The 23,928-nt window shown below is 42.7% G+C and overlaps 1 protein-coding gene across 1 annotated transcript in view; it reads left to right on the forward strand.

The window, feature by feature from the left end:
• Positions 1-23,928, forward strand: part of LOC126335231 (inter alpha-trypsin inhibitor, heavy chain 4-like) — a 205,725-nt gene that overhangs the window by 149,069 nt on the left and 32,728 nt on the right. The window contains exons 8-9 of the mRNA XM_049998274.1: positions 2,754-2,919; positions 9,731-10,110. Of these exons, the coding sequence (XP_049854231.1) occupies positions 2,754-2,919; positions 9,731-10,110 (546 nt within the window). The remainder of the gene's footprint in view (positions 1-2,753; positions 2,920-9,730; positions 10,111-23,928) is intronic.

Genomic DNA, 23,928 nt, shown 5'->3' on the forward strand with positions numbered 1-23,928 from the left:
CATATGCGTGTTTGGCGCCTTGCAGGTGAGCGCCACAATCAGGACTGCATACGACCGAGGCACACAGGGCCAACACCCGGCATCATGGTGTGGGGAGCGATCTCCTACACTGGCCGTACACCTCTGGTGATCGTCGAGGGGACACTGAATAGTGCACGGTACATCCAAACCGTCATCGAACCCATCGTTGTACCATTCCTAGACCGGCAAGGGAACTTGCTGTTCCAACAGGACAATGCACGTCCGCATGTATGCCGTGCCACCCAACGTGCTCTAGAAGGCGTAAGTCAACTACCCTGGCCAGCAAGATCTCGGGATCTGTCCCCCATTGAGCATGTTTGGGACTGGATGAAGCGTCGTCTCAGGCGTTCTGCACGTCCAGCACGAACGCTGGTCCAACTGAGGTGCCAGGTGGAAATGGCATGGCAAGCCGTTCCACAGGACTACATCCAGCATCTCTAAGATCGTCTCCATAGGAGAATAGCAGCCTGCATTGCTACGAAAGGTGGATATACACTGTACTAGTGCCGACATTGTGCATGCTCTGTTGCCTGTGTCTATGTGCCTGTGGTTCTGTCAGTGTGATCATGTGATGTATCTGACCCCAGGAATGTGTCAATAAAGTTTCCCCTTCCTGGGACAATGAATTGACGGTATTCTTATTTCAATTTCCAGGAGTGTATTTCCTTATTTGCAACAACTAGTTTCGACAGTCTTTGCTGTCGTCTTTTGGTCTTCAAATATTTTTGTTATAAAAAATGATCAATTCGAGTTGGAACCTCAGGCCAAGTTGTCATGTTTGTGGATAAAATATAGCACATTATACAAAGATTTGTCATAAATAAAACCTTTAAATCCAAAAAGCATCTTATGCGCGTGATAATGTCCATTATGTAGTGAGCGTCTTATGCACGTGCCGGCCGCGTTGGCCGGGCGGTTCTGGGCGCTCAGTCCGGAACCGCGTAACTGCTACGGTCGCAGGTTCGAATCCTGCTTCGGGCATCGATGTGTGTGATGTCCTTAGGTTAGTTAGGTTTAAGTAGTTCTAAGTTCTAGGGGACTGATGACCACAGATGTCAAGTCCCATAGTGCTCAGAACCATTTTTGAATCTTATGCACGTGATAATGTCTATTATGTAGTGCTCATTGATGATTATTACTTCCTAAAAATCACAGTACACAATAAAGTGCACAGTAGCTCATGTATTCACGTAAACTGGACATGTTCTAATCGTTGTAGATCCACCTTAGACGTCGTAGATGGTACAACTCAACATGATTTCTCAACACGAGAAAATTCAACCAAGTACTATTGATAATGACAAGTCAGTCGAAACTAGTGAAGCCATTTAACGATTTATTTGAAAAAAAAAAAAAACCTTGAGAGTTCTTCCTCTTTGTTATGTGCATTGCCTAGTATCAGGCATACTTTACTTCCATTTTTGAGGTCTTGAGGTCTAGGTTTTTCACCCCAGATTGTGTTACATTCAGTGCTACCTTGCTTCGCTGCTGTAATTCATGAAAGATGCACATTCTGGAACTATTAGAACAGGTAGAGAGATATTGCACTTCATGAGATTCCTCAGAGTGATATCTCCCATCAGGACCCCAAATGGTCAGGTTCACCATTATTGCTATATCCATTCCGATACAGTTCAGTTCAGGCTCCTTCCATCTCAAGTTCTTGCCGCTTGGTATCCCCCGATGTGAAGCATAATCGTTTGGAAGCTCTGTGGGTTTTTTTTGTTCAGGCTTCTCTTACCAGATTGAAGTCTTCAAAGTCCACAGGAATCTCCAAATAAGGTGCAGCATCCATTGAAGTTATCCTTAAACTTTCAGGGTCTTCGTGACAACCTCTTCAGGAAATGGGACCCGTAAGTCCAGCATTGGTTTCATGCAAGCAGTTATTAATTGGCATATCTCATTTAAGGTTACGTGGCCTTTTTGAAATACGCAGATCTAGTCTACACTGAACAAACATATTCTGCTGCGGAGAAGCACAATGCCTAGTATGCAGTTCCCTGTACCTTTGTTGTAGCTCCTCATCTGCTGTTAGCCTGTTTCTTCACTAAGTTAGCTGCAACTTTATTATGGGTCTCCTCACAGGGATGTTTGTGTATCCATTAGCAGTCCATAATGACCCCCAAATTTGCCAGATCATCGGTGTGCTCCAGAGTGATGGCATTCCACATTACATTCGTCTTTTCATTCATAAGCTTCATCTGGCTTACTTCATGCCTGCCTCCCATCAGCGAGTTCATCAGTGCATCTGATGGTAACGTGGTCGTTTGCCGAAATATTATGCCCATTGAACACTGTCTCAGGCAGTTCACCCATGAATTGTTTTGACATTTTAATTTCGTTGTTTTGAGTGAAGTTGGAAGGCGCTGACTTGCGTCTTTGAGAAATTTGTTTGGGCATTTGTCCAATTTTAAAAACAGGGACTGCAGAGAGTTTGGGATTTTAATCAAGAATTTTCATGTACAGCCTGTCGAACAGGAGTTATATGCCACCATTGCCCCACGCCCTGTTGCCTTTTACTGGCGATGAAAATATTTCCACTACCAGTATTTGAGCCGTCTGACTCAGAATCGAGTGTCATCACACTAACATACACGGATATGGAGGGGTGTATCCAACCAGTTGTACAGTTCTGCTCTCTGCAGGTATCTCTGAGACATTAATACCGTACGAAATATTCCTAGCTGCAGCGACTCACTGCAGTAACCAGGTACGGACGTGTTTCATTTCAGGTGTGGAACCTGGACTCGACCAATGACAGCGCGGTCTACTCGCCGTACATCATGTACGACGACAGCGGCAAGCAGCCCAACGCAGGACCTACGCCTGCCTTCCCAGCGACCAAGGAGTACATCGCCAAGGCCAAAGACATTGTCTCAAAGATGATCGCTGGAGGAGGTAAGCGCTTCTCCTGGCAACATTCCTTCTCTGAAAGTACATCGGATGCTTCACAAAATCTTTTAGATTTCTAGTGGTTTACAGCGGACACGGCAAAGTTTTGATAAGCTATGTCTGGAACTGTATCGTTTGGATGCTAATTAAGTTTGAAGGTCAGATGATGTAAAATACCTTCCCACTCTACAGTATACACACGGGGGAGGCAAGGAGCTCCACCCTGTGTGTTTTACAGGAGCTGCTTCACGTGGCGACGCTATTGTTTGTTTGCTTTCTTGCACATGGCCCACAATCCCTGATGTGCATCCGTGGAGCACCATAGTCTACACTCCTATTTACGTATATACCAGTTTCTTGTTGTAGCCAGACATAAACGATATGTGATGGACTGATGCAATCCAGAAAATGTTCTTGATACATGTGTTGTGCAGCTCAACCATTGCGTACCATACTGTGAAGTGGGAGATTTGAAAAGTTCCGATCTTCAAATTAATTTTATATCCAAACGGTATATTCTGGACATAGGTTTCTTATCAAAGCTTTATTTACTATATCTTATTTACAATTCGAGTAGCCTGTAATAGGAATTATGAAAGTTCTGTAAGTAGAGACGTTCATTTTCGTTGATAAACATTGTTTGTGAAATCTGAAGTGGAAATTGTTTTCAAAAACACGGACTAGGATGCCGAATAGCAAGTTCCAGTGGAGTGGGACTTCTTATATAAGTTTTAATGTCTAATTATAATGAAGTTATTACAAATTAACGGTCATTGACGATGAGGAGTACAAAGAGCTAGAAGTAGAGATATTAATAATTATTTGAAATTGAACAATAATGGTCAAGCTCAATGAATGAAATTACAAGTCGGAAGTGAATGAAGAAAGGCGGAACTGGAATAAGTAACCACCCAAAAATGAAAGAAACACACCAAAAGTGATGGTAGCGTGGACGAGAAAGAGTAACCACATGAAAAAGAACATTCCCAATCGAATGATATCAAGGTGGGAACAAGACGACCTGAAGGGAATGGTGAACAATCATTACCTAGAAGACGTTTTTTTTCTTTGGGCCCATTCCTTGAAGAGCGATTCACCTCTACTACAACAAGGGACTGCGATAGGTCTGATGTTAAAAATCTTCTGAGGTGACTAGCCGAAAGCTGAGGTCGTCTTGTAGCAAAGTTTGCCTAAAGATGATGTGTACGAAACTCGTTGAAACACTGTGTCAAGACGACTCCACTACTCGGATGATCACCCGAGAAGATTTTATCAATGGAATACGCTGAGAAAGCCTGCGATCACATAAGATATAGGGCTATTCCTGTTCGCTGTACAGATTGTGACAAATGTATCAGCACATTTTGAGGGGTTGTAGAGGACATCATGAGAAACAAAGAGAAGAATGATAAATTTCGGGAGACGCTCTTCAGAGCTTAGGGAACGAGTGAGGTGGCGCAGTGGTGAGACACTGGGCTCAAATTTGGGAAGATGGCGATTCATATTCCAGTCCCGCCATCAACATTTAAGTTTTCAGTTGTTTCTCTGTATCACATAAGGTAACCGCAGGGATGGTTCCTTTCAAAGGACATAGCTGACATCCTTCCCTTTTTTCCCCAATCCGACGCTAGTATCATCAGGGTCTTCCTTCTCCTTTCTTGTTTCAAACACCAATGGTAAACGCAGCAAGAGAGGTGTTGTACAGCAGGAAGAGGTTTACTATTGAAATTCTGAGAATGTACTGTTCAAGAGGAGCCGATCAATGTGTTACTTTTTCCCACGTACATCTACAGAAATGGTCATGACGGAGAAATCAAACAAATTCCCATTCATATGAAAGTTCCACACACCAATCATGAATGGGGCAAGGAAAAAAGGAAATGACAGTGCTTGTGGTGTCACCTCAGGTGCGCCCACCTTAAAGTACCTTCCAGAGTTTACAATCTATTCATAAACTCGGCTGGGAATTTTTTTTAGCACCCACAGGGCAAGTATCACAAACTGGATGGTTAGAACAGAGTAAAAAATTTTAAAATCATACAGAGGAATAAATCGCTGAATTCTGTGTCCGGAAAATATTGGGGCGAGGCAAAATTTTAGAGCCCAAAGAAACATCCTATGTGCTCGTTAGAATGAGTTGGGCATTACCATGGCGCAAAACGTCCCCTTGTAGAGCGACGCTTTGTCTTCACAGCCCACAGCCTACGTAACATCGTTGGGTGATTTCAGTAGTATGCTCCCATGATGAGTTGCTCCTTAAGAGATCTGTTAGCGCAACACAAAAAAATTGGTATTATCTCACTGAATTACGGTCAGATCGACACCTTTTTTTTGGTGGTGATGAATCCACATGTTTCCACGTTTGCTTCTTGCCTTTGCTTTATCTCGGGCTTATAATCTTGCAGCACTCATTCGTAGTGAAACAGCTGCAACATTTTCGTTGCTGGTTCAGTATCGTGGGCTTATAATAGTACGCGAGTAATCGCTTCTGCCGACTTCTGTGAAAAGGGATACCATAGGTTATGGGTAGGCTTTGGTTAATGATGGAACAGGTTGGCTTGGATTCAGTGGTTCATGAGCAGTAGGGCCTTGGGCTTTTTATTAAACTTTTATGGCAACTACACAATGTAAAAACTTTTCTTTGCATACATTGGTGCCAGAACAATCGTCTCATTGGATACTAAAAATTCAAACAAAATCTGCAACAGGGTAACGGGCTTAGGCCTTGAAGCATTTAATAAGTTACACAACCATTAAAACAATTAATTAAATGCTCACTAGAGGCCTTCTACAGCAGAGGAGGGTATACTTAAGTATTAGCACTGTCGCCCCACCCAGCCAAACAAATGACTGCAACTGACGGTATGAAAGACTGAGAACTAAACAAATCACGATCGCATTGGTCAACAGCTCAACAGTAATTACAGTTTAATGCGAACACAGCACACACTGGAACCTAAATACTTGCCGAATACAAGCAAGACAGAACTTCACTCAAAGATCCAAAATCTCAGACTCTCGTTCGTCACTGATACCCAACGGAGTAACCAACTAAGGAGTTTAAGAGATCAGTAACACGAAGAAACTTAAGTTGATTGTAGTGTCCACCAAACTCCTTCCATTGATGAGACACTGAAAAAGAGAGTGGAACTTGAGTTTCTCCCTCTCCTTCTTGTATTCTTTCTCTGGAGAGCGCCCGACCTATGGCAGCCGGTCTGGCCGTCTGTAGTTCTCGGGAATGGATATCAGCATGTGGCCCACAGCACCAGCGCTTTTCTGTCCAGCATATGTTCTGCTCACTGTCCACCGAGGCCCTTGGGGAAGACAGGCCATGGAGCGAACATCGCAGCCTGTGACGCTGGAGGTCTTACGCGTGCCAACAGCGGTATCCAGTGGGGAGCAAGTAACTATTTTAGACGAGCTTGATAATTCTTGACAGTGTTTAAATGCATGAAAGTTCTCGATAGCATACGACAAAATTAAGACCTTTAGTGGGTACCTTTTTCGTCAAAAATTTATTTCCCATGGACCCTGCACGGATCAGAGCTTCAGTTAAGTATGATGGACAAGCCAGCTAGTGTGATGTCACATGTCCGTTGCAGGACACACATACGTCGTTGGCATCACTCTCCACTGGCAAGGACCCATTTCGCACTGACAGGCTGCTTAAAAGCTCTCTCCAAATCGAGGCGCACACCCTCTCTCCACGAGGACCCACGACCCCTTATAGTGGTGAAATTGGCCTGAGGAGAAATCGATATTGACGTATCACTTTGTCACATTCAAATTTATGTGCAGAATGTTGAAAACTAATCCATAACTGACATCACTTTCTTCATTTCCGCCTCAATTACGATACGTTGGTCTTCGAGCATCAGTTTTGCAGTTATGTCTTCTTCAGAAAGAAGGTCTGCTTCTGTTCTGTATCATTTAGACTTATTTGAGTATATTAGAAGTGTCTGCACAACCTAACCAGTGCACCAGATAATGGTGCATTGTTGACGTACATGTCCATCAACAGAGCATGGATTGTTACAGCGTTGTTCGCCTTCAAATGCGTGAATTATTACCACGCAGTACTCCGGTTTGTTTGTTTTTAGTTCCTCCAGCAGCATGCGGTGGAACTGTGGTATGGGGAGTTCAACGTTCAACAGGATTCCAGATGTATACCTCCAAACAAACAAACAACGAATTGCTCGATTTAATTTAGGTTGCGCAGCTGCAAAAACTCTTTCTCCAACTAATATTTTGGCCGAACACCTTTTGGCTATCTCTTGAGTGAGCTGACAGACTGCAGCTACAGCTCTCGCACTCCTCATTTTAATCACGAGACCATATCCATGCTCTCGTCGCCATGGAATATACAAAGGTCAGGGATCCTATTCAGTGGCAAAGAATTCTCTATGAACCAAATCTGTGGTCATACATTCAGTCTATGTTGGGGTATCAATGTGTCAATAAGATCTGCACTGTAGCGACATTTTTGAAAGCTTCTTAAAGAAATCAGAGTCGTCCATACTTTGTATCGACTGAAACCGCCGTCTCTACTACTTAAATCCTTCGCCAAACAAAATCCCACTTCTTCCTTCCTCACAAAGTCGCAGAATGACGAACTCAGTGCTAGAATTTCGTCATTGTCATACAGCATAGAGTGGTGACCATTGTCAATGCAGTGCTCTCCCACTGTGTATTTATTGGCCTCTAAAAGTCGTGTGTACCTTCGGTAATAATTACAACTTTATGATTACCCTTTATAGTAGTGTGTAACTTACATCTTCCTCAAGTAAACAAGAAAGATACAGGGCCATTTCTTCCGGGACTAGGATGGAAAAATTTTAGGCACGGCAAAGGGTGGAAAAATTAATTTCAAATAAAACAGTGAAAAAAACTGAGATGAGGATAAAAATGAGGAAAAATTAAAACACCAAATTGTTTTCAAAACTGCATGGAACAGTTGTTTAGTAAGTCTTTACCTAATTTGATGAAAGTAAACACGTTGCCTCTACCCGCCTCAAAACTAAAGCAGCTACTACTGATTACAAAACGCAAAAAACACGACCCTGACTCTTCTATGTTGAGCACAAGAGTGGGGCTCATGCACTGGCTTGCAGTCGTGTTTTAAGTTGATACCATACATCCCTCTGTCCCTCTCTTCGTTTTTGCCCCTACAGATCGTTTGTTCTGAGTCAGATGAATTGAGGACTATCCCCAGAAAATGAGGACATCTAGTCATCTTAGTTTGATGATTAAAAGTATAACAGGAGCTGCAGATTGCTGTGCTGCTGTATGTTGGTGAAGGTGGAGAGGGAGGATATTGGGAAGACCAACTGTAGTAAAAAAGACGGGACATCATTTTTAAATTAACACCTAGCAATGGCCCTGAGAATATGTTGTTGTTGTTGTTGTGGTGGTGGTGGTCTTCAGTCCTGAGACTGGTTTGATGCAACTCTCCATGCTACTCTATCCTGTACAAGCCTAGTCATCTCCCAGTATCTACCGCAACCAATATCCTTCTGACTCTACTTAGTGTATTCATCTCTTGGTCTCCCTCTACGATTTTTACCCTCCACGTTGCCCCTTGATGCCTCAGAACATGTCCTTCCAACCGATGCCTTCTTCTAGTCAAGTTGTGCCACAAACTTCTCTTCTCCCCAATCCTATTCAATACTTCCTCGTTAGTTATGTGATCTACCCATCTAATCTTCAGCATTCTTCTGTAGCACCATATTTCAAAAGCTTCTATTCTCTTCTTGTGCAAACTATTTATCGTCCATGTTTGACTTCCATACATGGCTACACTCCATACCAATACTTTAAGAAATGACTTCCTGGCACTTAAATCTATACTCGATGTTAACAAATTTCTCTTCTTCAGAAACGCTTCCCTTGCCATTGCCAGTCTACATTTTATATCCCCTCTACTTCGACCATCATTAGTTATTTTGCTCCCCAAATAGCAAAACTCCTTAACTACTTTAAGTGACTTATTTCCTAATGTAATACCCTCAGCATCACACGATTTAATTCGACTACATTCCATTATCCTTGTTTTGCTTTTGTTGATGTTCATCTTATATCCTTTCAAGACACTGCCCATTCTGTTCAACTGCTCTTCCAAGTCCTTTGCTGTCTCTGACAGAATTACAATGTCATCAGCGAACCTCAAGGTTTTTATTTCTTCTCCATGGATTTTAATACCTACTCCGAATTTTTATTTTGTTTCCTCCACTGCTTGCTCAATATACAGATTGAATAACATCGGGGAGAGGCTACAAGCCTGTCTCACTCCCTTTCCAACCACTGCTTCCCTTTCCTGCCCCTCGACACTTATAACTGTCATCTGGTTTCTGTACAAATTGTAAACAGCCTTTCGCTCCCTGCATTTTACCCCTGCCACCTCCAGAATTTGAAAGAGATTATTCCAGTCAACACTGTCAAAAGCTTTCTCCAAGTCTACAAATGCTAGAAACGAAGGTTTGCCTTTTCTTAATCTAGCTTCTAAGATACGTCGTGGGGTCAGTATTGCCTCACGTGTTCCCATATTTATACGGAATCCAAACTGATCTTCCCGAGGTCGGCTTCTACTAGTTTTTTCCATTCTTCTGTAAAGAAGTCGCGTTAGTATTTTGCAACTGTGACTTATTAAACTGATAGTTCGGTAATTTTCACATCTGTCAACACCTGCTTTCTTTGGGATTGGAATTACTATATTCTTCTTGAAGTCTGATGGTATTTTGCCTGAGAATATATCAGCAACAAAAAAGTATGGTTATTTCGTAAGGTTGTGTCAAGTTTTGCACACCATCTTCTTGTACAGGTACCAACATCGATGGCGCGCTGAAGACAGCTCTGGAAGTGACGCACGACGGTCTGGAGAATGTGACGCTGGAAGGTGTGCGGCCCGAGCCACTGGTAGTCTTCCTGACAGATGGAGAGCCCACAGTGGGAGAGTCGCGGCCCAGCAAGATCTTCGCGGCCGTCAGTGAGCGCAACGAACACCCATCTGCCGCCATCTTTTCTCTAGCTTTCGGCGACGACGCCGACCTGCCCTTCCTCAGAAGGCTCTCGCTGCGCAACGCTGGCTTTGCCAGGAAGATCTACGAGGCAGCTGATGCTGCACTCCAGCTCAAGCATTTCTACAAGCAGATCGCTTCGCCGTTGCTAGCCAACGTCACCTTCACCTACCCCAAGGGACAGGTAAGAAATACTAGGGCTGCACAAATGGTACTACTGTAGTTCGGATGGCCAGAGAGAACCTGTTACACAACAGATTACAATATAGCATCGAGTGCTGCTCAAACAATTTCGTGGCATGTGAAGCGTGGTGTACACAAGAGGGAACACAAGGGAATAAGAATTCTCTAGTGTAAACACTGGGCAAGCACGAGCATAGAGCATCGTTCATCTTTAATTTGCATTCAGTAGCGTTCACTCACGTTCTGTCAAAGGAAGTTTGTACAGGATGACAAGTATTGAAGCATACAAAAAAAAGTGAATTAGTTACAAACATATGCGTGCACACAGTTTGTTCATGGTGTAAACGTCACTTCAGATATTCAGATTCAGGTTGTGACATATTCGATATGTCTGCCGTCATTTGCGATGATGTGGCGCACTTGAATAACAAAATTCTGCATGACCCACTGAAGTGTAGGAACATCAATGCTATCGATGACCTCCTGAATGTTTTCGGCTCAGCAATGATTTTCAGGTTATTGCTGTGTACCTTGTCTTCAGTATATCCCCACAAAAAGGAGTCACGTCCGGAGAAAATTGCGGCCAATCGAGGCCCATGCCAGTGGCCTCCAGGTACCCCAAAGCCAGAATGCGGTCGCCAGAGTGCTCCTCCAGGACATCAGTTTGAACGTCTTAAAGCAAACCGCCCAGAAATTGACAATTTTATTTCATATAGTAAGATCATTGTCCTCTGTTCCATGTTGGCTTTAGCTAGATGCATGCATGATTTTTTAAAGATGTTTTCTCATGATTTTTTTGCGTAAATAATAAAAGTGACAGAAGACATTCTGAAGTGACTTTACGATGTCTTTACAAATCATATTTTTATGGCAAAGAAAATAATGATCCTATTTCCTCGAATTAATGTGATAACGTCATTTTAAAGCGAAATTTACTTATTTCATGATAAAGATGTAAAACGAAATTTGTAAAGAATATCATCATCATCATTTAAGACTGATTATGCCTTTCAGCGTTCAGTCTGGAGCATAGCCCCCTTACAAAATTCCTCCATGATCCCCTATTCAGTGCTAACATTGGTGCCTCTTCTGATGTTAAACCTATTACTTCAAAATCATTCTTAACCGAATCCAGGTAACTTCTCCTTGGTCTGCTCAGACTCCTCCTACCCTCTACTGCTGAATCCATGAGTCTCTTGGGTAACCTTGCTTCTCCCATGCGTGTAACATGACCCCACCATCTAAGCCTATTCGCCCTGACTGCTACATCTATAGAGTTCATTCCTAGTTTTTCTTTGATTTCTTCATTGTGGACACCCTCCTGCCATTGTTCCCATCTACTAGTACCTGCAATCATCGTAGCTACTTTCATGTCCGTAATCTCAACCTTGTTGATAAGGTAACCTGAATCCAACCAGCTTTCGCTCCTATACAACAAAGTTGGTCGAAAGATTGAACGGTGCACAGATAGCTTAGTCTTGGTACTGACTTCCTTCTTGCAGAAGATAGTAGATCGTAGCTGAGCGCTCACTGCATTAGCTTTGCTACACCTCGCTTCCAGTTCTTTCACTATGTTGTCATCCTGTGACAATATGCATCCTAAGTATTTGAAACTGTCCACCTGTTATAACTTTGTTCCCCCTATTCGGCACTCAGTCCGTTTATTTGTCTTTCCCACTGACATTACTTTCGTTTTGGAGATACTAATCTTCATACCATAGTCCTTACATTTCTGATCTAGCTCTGAAATATTACTTTGCAAACTTTCAATAGAATCTGCCATCACAACTAAGTCATCCGCATATGCGAGACTGCTTATTTTGTGTTCACAAATCTTCATCTCACCCAGCCAGTCATATTTTTTTCAACATATGATCCATAAATAATATGAACAACAGTGGAGACAGGTTGCAGCCTTGTCTTACCCCTGAAACTACTCTGAACCATGAACTCAATTTACCATCAACTCTAACTGCTGTCTGACAACCCATTTAAAGACCTTTAATTGCTTGCAAAAGTTTGCCTCCTATTCCATAATCTCGTAGAACAGACAATAACGTCCTCCTAGGAACCCGGTCATATGCCTTTTCTAGATGTATAAAGCATAGATACAGTTCCCTGTTCCACTCATAACACTTCTTCATTATTTGCCGTAAACTAAAGATCTGGTCCTGACAACCTCTAAGAGGCCTAAACCCACACTGATTTTCATCCAATTGGTCCTCAACTAATACTCGCACTTTCCTTTCAACAATACCTGAGAAGATTTTACCCACAACGCTGATTAAAGAGATACCTCTGTAGTTGTTACAATCTTTTCTGTTTCCATGTTTAAAGATTGGTGTGATTACTGCTGACATTCCACTGTATTTGATGAGTTCCGACCTAATTTCATAACCCCAGCTGCTTTATTGCACTGCAATCTATTGACCATTTTCTCCACTTCCTCAAATGTGATCCTATTTCCATCATCATTCCTATCCCGTTCTACCTCGAAATCTGAAACATTGCTGATCGTATTTTCACCTACATTGAGCAACTCTTCAAAATATACCCTCCATCTGCCCTAGGCATCCACAGGATTCACAAGCAGTTTTCATGACCTGTCCAAAATATTTGTCATTTCCTTCTTACCTCTCTTTTGAAGACTGCTAATAATGGGCTTAAAATTTTGTTCCAAGATTACATGTATGAAGAGAAAGGGAAGAGAGAACAGATTCCTCAACAGGACAGAAATACTTCTTATCTTTAATATTCTGCAATATCTCTTTAAAGCTTGATGCCAATGAGTGAAAGGGTTTAGCCAGGACGAGGTGTTTTTTGAGTTATCAGACACAAGTATTGCCAACTTCGACTCTAGGCTTCTTTCAAGACGAAATGTTTGGAATATTGTTCTTAAGACTGGCTGGGAATCCCACCCCAGCCTGTCTCCTTATTTTTCAATGCTAATATTCTTGGAAATCCCTAATGACATCTAGTGGCTGCACAGCTGACTGCACAAAGCGTTGGTGTGTTTCTGCGTCTTGGTACTGTGTGGGAATTAAATCTTGGGACGTTGACTCTGTAGTTCTGATCGGTAGCAGTCTGCAACAGTCGGAAGACTTCGTATTGTAGTGATCCGTATATGTTTGTTGCCAACTTCTCAACATCTTATAAGCCATTTTTAACTGCATTGCCATCTGCTTTGTTACTGAGCTGTAATGTTACTGTTTGTGTTACGTTGCGCTATTTTCATTGTGATCCTTTTTTCTTAAAAGAGTGCTCATGTGATTGCTGGCATATTGCAGTGTTAACTTCCACTCCAGTGCAGGAAAGGAAGCAGATTATCAGGAGCTCGTGGAAGCTCAAAATACGTTTTTGTTGCCTGAACTGCATACTTACAATATATGATGGTGGAGTTCGTTTTCCACCGCATCTTATGTCCCCCGCAGTGTACCCTATACAGTCTCCCCGTAACGTACACGCAACTACCGCTCGCCGAACACCAAGTTACGTAATCCGTTCATCGTAAGAATAAACCTGATGTAAATATTGCACTATGTATTCTTCCGCGTTTGCTGGAATTCCGTTTCACGTGGAACTGCAGCAAAGCTGTCTCTAGTAACGGCAAGTTGATAATACAGGTCGTTTTACACAGTGCGTTACGCGCATATCGACTTAGAAAAAATATAGGACAACAGCTTTATCGGCGCATTTCACTGGACAGCACTGGCCGGTCAGCTCGTACAGCTAGCCTGCTGTGATGTGGGCTGCTGCTGTTAAGAAGTACCGTAAAACAGGCGATCAGAGGAGCAATACGGCTTCGAATGTGATTTAATTTTTTAGCAGAATGAAATGATACACTGCAAATCTACCACAATACGCTCTTTTGACGACTAGACGAAAACCGCAACGCGTTATCGTTTCTAGCTAATGTAATATTGTAATTAAAAACAAGAATGATGAAAATTGCTGACGACCACAGGATAATTTTTCTGCATAATCTTTGTGTACCGTAAGAGTATTGAAGGATTTCACCGTGTAGTTAAATATTGAAGCTACTGATGGTATTACAGTCAGTCGTCTGGCAATCTCTTAGCTCCTTCCTTATCTGAATCCGAGAAATACATTGTAGTTCTGGAAGTGTCACCGCCTACGTTGATACGAGTCTATCAACAACAGAATCCACGAAGCCGACCAGGCGCAGCGTTTTCTCTTCTTCTTTTATGACGAGCCGCTCTATATCTACATCTACATCTACATCTACATCTGTACTCCGCAAGCCACCTGACGGTGTGTGGCGGAGGGTACCCTGAGTACCTCTATCGGTTCTCCCTTCTATTCCAGTCTCGTATTGTACGTGGAAAGAAGGATTGTCGGTATGCTTCTGTGTGGGCTCTAATCTCTCTGATTTTATCCTCATGGTCTCTTCGCGAGATATACGTAGGAGGGAGCAATATACTGCTTGACTCTTCGGTGAAGGTATGTTCTCGAAACTTCAACAAAAGCCCGTACCGAGCTACTGAGCGTCTCTCCTGCAGAGTCTTCCACTGGAGTTTATCTATCATCTCCGTAACGCTTTCGCAATTACCACCAGCGTTCGGCAGTGACGTGCGAAAAAGCTGCGTGTGTTAGTTACAGTACGTCTGGCAGTTTTAACAGTGTTGTTACTTATTGGGCCAAATCCCTCAGTTTGGCTCCAGATCATTTCTGTTGGGTTCATATTGCAATGGTACAGTAGCAAATGTAAAAATGCAGCATTTGTATGATGTGCTCGATGCTGTGAAAATGGTTGTTTTTCATTTTTCCCCGATACTTAGCCACCTCTGTGGTATAAAACGATGGACATAGTCAAGGGCGTACCCAGGATCTGAACTAGGGGGCGGGGAGGGGGAGGGGCAGTTCATAATAGACTCTGGAAACAAGGACTCGAGACATCATACAGCACTTCATATTAGATAAAACAGTAAACCAGTGAAAAACTGCTTTTAATAAACATTTTGAATACAAGAATGCACTTGTACAATCCGAGAAAACATGCAGCATTTCTTATTAAATAAAACAGTAACCCCCCCCCCCTCCCTCCCCCGCTGCCCCTCGTTGGATACGCCCATGGACATAGTCCAAATAAGGAGGATTAGGTTTTTCATTTTTGCTTTAAAAATTGAATTGTTATGTTTTCTTAATTTAAACAAGTTTTGTGAACAGTCTTTCATAAAACATTGATAATCAAGAAATTGTATTTGAAATGGAAACAGGAATTTCGGATCTAATATGTAACTAGAAACAAGAAGACGTGCATTATTCATAAAAAATTATGATGAGTATTATAATTACGAGATGTAGGTATTTCAAATTGAGCGAGGAAAAAAATTGTACTAAAGACATTTGAACCAACGTAGTAATATGCACATTTGACGCGGGTTTTATTACGCTACCGACTACGCTACACGATCTAAGTAGTTCCATTGAAGATCGAAGTAGTTCCATTGAAGAAGTGCAGTATATACAGTGCTGGGAAAACTTCAAAGCCGATTATCTCCGTAAATTTATGAAAAACATTAAGAACAGCTATTTCTCGGCACTACTTAACCGTTTCCACGGACATTCACTACGGAACAGAAAGCAGCCTAGCTATTTTCATACTGCGCCTTAGCAGCGCGACAATCAGAGCACAACGCTGCAGAGGCTGTAACTGTACACGATTTTTGAAATAAAACCTACGTAGCTAAGCGTGATTAAGAGAAACGTTTATGTCTGTTAATATATTTGAATATCTTAAAGTTTCATTTAACGTAACTTAGTAATAAGATATCTAATATATAAGTAGGACGTACTTCCAAGAGAGTAAAAACATCAATGTACGTGTGCTACGGCTTCTGATCGATCATCGCGTTTGTGTTTGTTTACAGCAGGTTTATTCTTATGGTGAACAGATTATCGTTTGTGAGTAATAGCGAAGATGAGTCATTCAAGTGCGGTGCACAGGAGAGCTAAGATGCACTGCAGTGTTAAACATTTTGATAATGAAGATTTATACGTTTCGGAAAGCAATGTTTTAAAGTGCAAATTTTGAACTGGAGAAAACCGATACTGATCCAAAACACAGCTTTAAAAATAAGGAAAATTTAGAACATTAAGTAAGCACTTCAACAGTGAAATGGCAGACTACAACAGAACTGTTGTCAGATAAGCAAACGAAAAGATAGAATTCCTTCATGAAACTGCGATGTTACTCAAAGCCAACATCCTGCTGGATAAGTTGGGCGACCGTGTAGTTCAGAAATGGCTTCAGATGCACCAGGTATAAACTGTCTGTCAATAAAACCTCACTGAAAGGAAAAAGAGGGTTTCGAAGAACTTTCTGATACTTATTTCTCTTTTTGCTGTTGGTTAGGATCAAGAGATCTTCCCACAACCAACCAATTAAGGAAACGATATGTCCCACATTGTGCAAACGAAATAGTAGAAAGCATAAAACAGTCTTCAGAAGGGAAATCGGAGTCTGCAACGAAACCACTGACTCTTCAGGCCGCTGTGTGTTCGCAGGATTGATCAGAACACAATATCTAGTATCTTAACAGGAAATATTTTTGTTTAAATGTGCGCAAACTCCAGAACGTGTTCTCAAGTGATCCTGCTTGCTTAGCTCACTTTTGAAATTAACCATGAGAAGGTAAAGTACGAGGTGCATTCAAGTTCTAAGGCCTCCGATTTTTTTTTTTGTCTCCGGACTGGAAAGAGATAGAAACATGAGCATTGTTTTAAAATGAGGCCGCGTTCATTTTCAATATGTCCCAGAGATGGCAGCACCGTACGGCTGATAGAATTTTACAGCCAGCGGCGAGAATGAGAACTGTTTTAAATACTTAAAATGGCGACGTTTTCCTTACTTAAACAGCGTGCAGTCATTCGTTTTCTGAATTTGCGTGGTGTGAAACCAATTGAAATTCGACAGTTGGAGACATGTGGTGATGGAGTTATGGATGTGTTGAAGGTGCGTTCGTGGGTGCGACAGTTTAATGAAGGCAGAACATCGTGTGACAACAACCTCGGGCTCGCACAAGCCAGTCTGACGACATGATCGGGAAAGTGGAGAGAATTGTTTCGGGGGATCGCCGAATGACTGTTAAACAGATCGCCTCCAGAGTTGGCATTTCTGTGGGTTCTGTGCACACAATCCTGCATGATGACCTGAAAATGCGAAAAGTATCATTCAGGTGGGTTCCATGAATGCTGACGGACGACCACATGGCTGCCCATGTGGCATGTTGCCAAGCAATGTTGACGCGCAACGACAGCATGAATGGGACTTTCTTTTCATCGGTTGTGACAATGGATGAGACGTGGATGCCATTTTTCAATCCAGAAACAAAGCGCCAGTCAGCTCAATGGAAGCACACAGATTCACCACCACCAAAAATATTTCGGGTAACCGCCAGTGCTGAAAAACTGATGGTGTCCATGTTCTGGGACAGCGAGGGCATAACCCTTACCCACTGCGTTCCAAAGGGCACTATGGTAACAGGTGCATCCTAAAAAAATATTTTGAAGAACAAATTCCTTCCTGCACTGCAACAAAAACGCCCGGGAAGGGCTGCGTGTGTACTGTTTCACCAAGACAATGCACCCGCACATCGAGCTAACGTTACTCAACAGTTTCTTCGTGATAACAACTTTGAAGTGAGTCCTCATGGTCCCTACTCACCTGACCTGGCTCCTACTGACTTTTGGCTTTTTCCAACAGTGAAAGACACTGTCCGTGGCCGCACATTCACCAGCCGTGTTGCTATTGCCTCAGCGATTTACCAGTGGTCAAAACAGAGTCCTAAGGAAGCCTTCGCCGCTGCCATGGAATCATGGCGTCAGCGTTGTGAAAAATTGGTACGTCTGCAGGGCAATTACATCGAGAAGTAACGCCAGTTTCATAGATTTCGGGTGAGTAGTTAATTAGGAAAACAATCGGAGGCCTTCGAACTTGAATCCACCTCGTAAAGTACACAAGCAGCAAGACGCAGTCAATACCTTCACTGCACAGTGCCGATGGTACTGTTACCAATGACTGTGCCGCTAAAGCGGAGTTACTGAACGCAGTTTTCCGAAATTCCTTCACCAGGGAAGATGAATGGAATTTTCCAGAATTTGAAACACGAACACCTGCTAGTATGAGTTTCTTAGAAGTAGATATCTTAGGGGTTGCGAAGCAACTCAAATTGCTTGATACGCGCAAGTCTTCAGGTCCAGATTGTATACCGATTAGGTTCCTTGCAGATTATGCCGATACAATAACTCCCTACTTAGCAGTCATATACAACCGCTTGCTCGCTCACCTATAGATCTGTACCTACAGATTGGAAAATTGCACAGGTCGCACCAGTGTTTAAGAAGGGTAGTAGGAATAATCCATCTAACTACAGACCTGTATCATTGACGTCGGTTTGCAGGTGGGTTTTGGAGCATATACTGTATTTAAACATTATGAATCACCTCGAAGGGAACCATCTATTGATACGTAATCAGCATCGTTTCAGAAAACATCGTTCTTGCAGAACGCAGCTAGCTCTTTATTCGCACTAAGTAATGGCCGCTATCAACAGGGGATCACAAGTTGATTTCATATTTCTAGAATTCTGGAAAGTTTTTGACACCGTTCCTCACAAGAAACTTCTAATCAAGCTGCGGGCCTATGGGGTATCGTCTCAGTTGTGCGACTGGATTCGTGATTTCCTGTCAGGAAGGTCGCAGGTCATAGTAATTGCACGCAAATTATCGAGTAAAACTGAAGTGGGCGGGCCGCGGTTGTCTCGCGGTTCTAGGCGCGCAGTCCGGAACCTTGCGACTGCTACAGTCGCAGGTTCGAATCCTGCCTCTAGCATGGAGGTGTGTGATGTCCTTAGGTTAGTTAGGTTTAAGTAGTTCTAAGTTCTAGGGGACTAATGACCACAGCAGTTGAGTCCCATAGTGCTCAGAGCCAAAACTGAAGTGATATCAGGTGTTCCCCAGGGAAGCGTCCTGGAACCTCTGCTGTTCCTGATCTATATAAATGACCTGGATGACAATCTGAGCAGTTTTCTTAGGTTGTTAGCAGATGATGCTGTACTTTACCGTCTAGTAAGGTCATCCGAAGACCAGTATCAGTTGCAAAGCGATTTAGAAAAGATTGCTCTATGGTGTGGCAGGTGGCAGTTGACGCTAAATAACGAAAAGTGTGAGGTTATCCACATGAGTTCCAAAAGAAATCCTTTGGAATTTGATTACTCGATAAATAGTACAATTCTCAAGGCTGTCAATTCAACTAAGTACCTGGCTATTAAAGTTACGAACAACTTCAGTTGGAAAGACCACATAGCTAATATTGTGTGGAAGGCGAGCCAAAGGTTGCGTTTCGTTGGCAGGACACTTAGAAGATGCAACAAGTCCACTAATGAGACAGCTTATACTACTCATTCGTCCTCTGTTAGAATATTGCTGCACGGTGTGGGATCCTTACGAGATGGGATTGACGGAGGACATCGAAAGGATGCAAAAAAAGGCAGCTCATTTGTATTATCACGTAATTGGGAACACAGTGTGGCATATATGATACGCGAATTGGGATGGAAGTCATTAAAGCAAAGACGTTTTTCGTCGCAGTGAGATCTATTTACGAAATTTCACTCACCAACTTTCTCTTCCGAATGCGAAAATATTTTGTTGAGCCCAACCTTCATAGGTAGGGATGATCATCAAAATAAAATAAGAGAAATCAGAGCTCGAACAGAAAGGTTTAGGTCTTCGTTTTTTCCCGCGCGCTGTTCGGGAGTGGAATGGCAGATAGTATGACTGTGGTTCGATGAACCCTCTGCGAAGCACTTAAATGTGAATTGCAGAGTAGTGATGTAGATGTAGATGTAGAAAATTAAACAAGACTCAAATGCCAAACGAACGAAATACGTAGTAATAAAGTGATTGTCATATTTATCATGAGAATGAATTACAGCAGCTAGATCCGACTTGGAAATTGTACCATGAGACGTCACTAGATCTCGGGGCGATAGAAAGTTCGAGAATTGGACAATCTTAACGGCAATTTTTCATTTGTTAATTAGTTGTTGTTATTACGCATGATCTACCTCCTTGAGGACATTTCAGTTCATGTTTCAGTTATTTTTATAATTGAAACCCAAAGTGCATTAAAAACATTAAGACAGGTCGTTGGTAGTACCAGCGAGAGTCCATAGATTGAAAGCTAATCAAGATATCGAACAGAAGCCGATATATTCGAACTGTGATGTAAACTGTTCAAACAGTTCTAGTCATCTTCAAACACAGCCTTAGTTTGCATTTCCTGTGCATCCGTTGATGTAGAGAGATTTTTTCAAAGTATAATTTCAATGGGTTAGATGGCGCAGCAATCAGTCATAGAACTAAGTTGCTTTAATATGACATTTATAGTCACAACGCAGATCAGATTTCGACCTGTGTCAGGTCATTATTAATGCAGTGCGGAATAGTAGCAGTTGTTAGTGCTCAAGTGAATGCTTACGTAGTTCAACCATTACATAATTTCATTGTTAACAACCAGAGATAACTAACGAAAGAGAGCTCCAGGGCCTGCACATGTTCGATATTTATCGACAAAAGCACTGCCAGCTTCAGAATGGAGAATATTGTCGAACTGTCAGTGTTTGACTTCAAAAGTTCAGTGTGTATTGACAATGCTAACGATATTTTGAGGTTAATCAATATTGCTTATCAATATTTCTAGTTATGTCAATACGCAGCCTCAGAAGGTCAGTACATTGATAGTTCGACAATATTGAGAGCGTGGGAGGGCCTCTTGTGGTAACTTTCTCAAAGTAACGTGGTGTAGGATGACCCAATTATGATTGTGATCATAATCGGGATTGTAATAATAGGATTTGATATTTATTTTTAACTTGTATATCCATCATTTATGTGAATAATTCAGAACTACAATACCGGAAATGATAAATTTTAGAATTCCTTTAAAGCAATATCTACAACGCGAAATTTGGTATCCTCATTAATTCGTACAGAAATTAATGCGGAAAAAAAATTGCCTCTAGCGCAAGGAATTCAAAAACCTTTCATCTCCTATCGTCTCTGTGTCTGTTGAGGACATGAGTAGTGTAATGGAGTTATCTGAAGAGAGTTTTGTTACTGGTACCTGAATATAGATATCATTCTTAACTGATCCAAAAGATCCACAACATAAATTCCAAAGGAAAAGAAACTTTTGGATAGGGATCTGGGTAAGACGTTAAATTTATTAGATGCATTCGTAAGGTTCGAACAGATAGAATAAGCACAAGCTTTATATTTCTTTTTATTAACAAGGACAAGCCCAATAAATGTCCGCCAAACTTAAACAAGTGTGTATATGTTAACATTACGCTGCTTAAAATTAAAAGTGTATAAAACACCTGATCATTCTTATTGGTTGTTTTAATGGTACCGGTAGCTGTAATTACGTTAGATATTTATGATTACACATAAAAATATTTTCCCTGATATCAAGCAGTCCTTCCTCTAGCAAACTATACACAGATTTTCACAAGTAGCCATTGTAAAAGTTGTACAGTTTTGTCAACCATAATTTGACGCTTTCTTCCTTATACATACTTCAACAAAATCCTTGAAGTGCTTTGCATATGTCACTGCTGACATTAGTGTTCTGATTTTAAATTTCTTCCACAATTGCAATGAGAATCCATTGAAAAGCATCAACCAATGTACATTAAAAGTTTTGGGATAATATTAACAAAATTTGGATCTGCAAATCTGTCAGATTTCTACATATTTTGCGCTCGTGTACAAACTCTGATACCAAAGAAGTATTTTCTCATGGCTTTTGCTTGCTTCATCATAAAAGTGCACTAAGCATACAAAATGATCCTCTCTGAATATCAAAGTTTTGCATTGTGGCTGTATGTAGGATATATCCCATGCTCCAGTTAGTGACACAAAAAATAAATAAATAATACAGCATTATAGGGTACCTTCATTACCATAAGTTCTCTTCCATTCCATCCAGTGTAAGTAAATAGTAGCAAACGCTAGCAAATTGTTTGTTTACTTTCCTTCGCTTGAGTTGTTGAAAACCAGGCCTGATTCATGCTGAGGGAGTGCAAGCAATGCATGAAAAGTAAGTCAGTCACACTGACAAGCTACAGCTCTCCTTAAAATTTAGCAGTTGTGCAAAGTCGAAGTTTGTTGTGATCACCACTCACCCTAACAATGCCACTGGCCACCATGCTTAAGGCTTCAGTATCAATGAATGCAGAAGTGACACAGAGTTAAAGACTGAAGAAATATAATGTATAATTGAGTTTGAAATCATTTTATTTATTGACATGTTAGACGCTTAAAACACTGTGTCATCTCTTAGCACCTGAGAAACATTTAATATTCCTTCTTCTTTTTATTATGCCTTTGTTCTGCATTAATACAGTCAGCATGATTGTTAGTTTCAGGGGTGGCCGAATGCTCTCCCTGTCACCACTCTATGACCCCCCCCCCCCCCCCCCCCCGCCTTCCACGTGGGGGAGAATGTGTACCCCAGCTGCCTGCATGCAATGTTGTTAATGTTAAAGTGGACAAAGGTTTTCTAAGTGTTTGGAAATTGTGTGACTGAGATAGCAATTTGGTACTAGATTGGCATTCAATTAGTGAGATGTGGGGAAACCACCTAAAAGTGACACTGAGGCTGGCCAGCATTTCGAGCTGGGATGCCGCGGGCGAAGAGTATGCGTACTGATGCGACGGGTGTGGCGGATCGCCGTCAGGCGGAGCTTGCTTCGTCGGCAGCCCCATCCGGCCCCCCACTTCCAACGACCATTCGCACGACCATGGACACAGCAGGGACTTCAAAAAGGACCAAGACTGTCGCAGCCGGTGATGTTACATTGCCGATAACCACCATCGGCACCTCCACTATCACCACCACAACCATCACGTCCACAATCGTCTGCCCTCCCCTGCCACTCCCGGTTGCAGTTTCATTGATGCAGCCATCAATGAAACTGCACCTAGGGCCAGGAATAGGGAAATCTGCGCATCAGGGCCCCCTTCACGTGGGACAAGCCCGCATGCGACGCTTACTAGATCCCGCTCCCCCCTCCCCCCCCCCCCCCCCCAGACCACACTCGACATGCCGGAAATAGAGGACGCTGTATGCGTCCCACAACAGCTTCCAGCACCAGAAGAAGATGTTGCGTCGTCGTTGATCTCTGACGCAGACATACAGGAGGGGCTGCAAGAGAAACTGATCGTCCTCCGTGATGCCGCAGAGGAGGGAGGCTGGCAGGTCGACAGTGCTCGGCTGCAGGCCCTCCTCTTCCCCAATATGACTGCCGTGGTCGACGACAGCGATGGAGTTTGACGACGACCATCGGCGCCCGGTCGCTGAGCATCGGAAGCGGCAGTTAGTCTCGTCAGACTCCGAGGCCACTCAGCCTGCCGAACGCGGGCTGACCAAGAAGAAGAAGGCCATTACTGATGCGGAAGGCTTCCAGGTGCCACACAAAATGGCACCCCGCTGTCAGTTCACCACGTCGCTGACAGATGTGCCCATCAGTAATACATTTGCTGCTATTGATGGCACCGCAGACACCCCCCCCCCCCCCAAATCCTCCTCCTCCCCCCCCACCCTCAGCCACCCCCTGCTCCCCCACCCATCTATATTCAACACAAAGGGCCCTATAAAGAGCTCGCAGACATCCTGCCCCTCACACGGACTACCCCTTCCGTATAAAGTGGTCAGGAAACGACAACTATCGACTGTCTGTCCAGTCTCCCTCCGACCTTGCCAAGACGCTCATTATACTGAGCAAGCTGA

The sequence above is a fragment of the Schistocerca gregaria genome, chromosome 2 (genome assembly GCF_023897955.1).
Source record: "Schistocerca gregaria isolate iqSchGreg1 chromosome 2, iqSchGreg1.2, whole genome shotgun sequence".
In the NCBI taxonomy this organism is placed as follows: domain Eukaryota; kingdom Metazoa; phylum Arthropoda; class Insecta; order Orthoptera; family Acrididae; genus Schistocerca; species Schistocerca gregaria.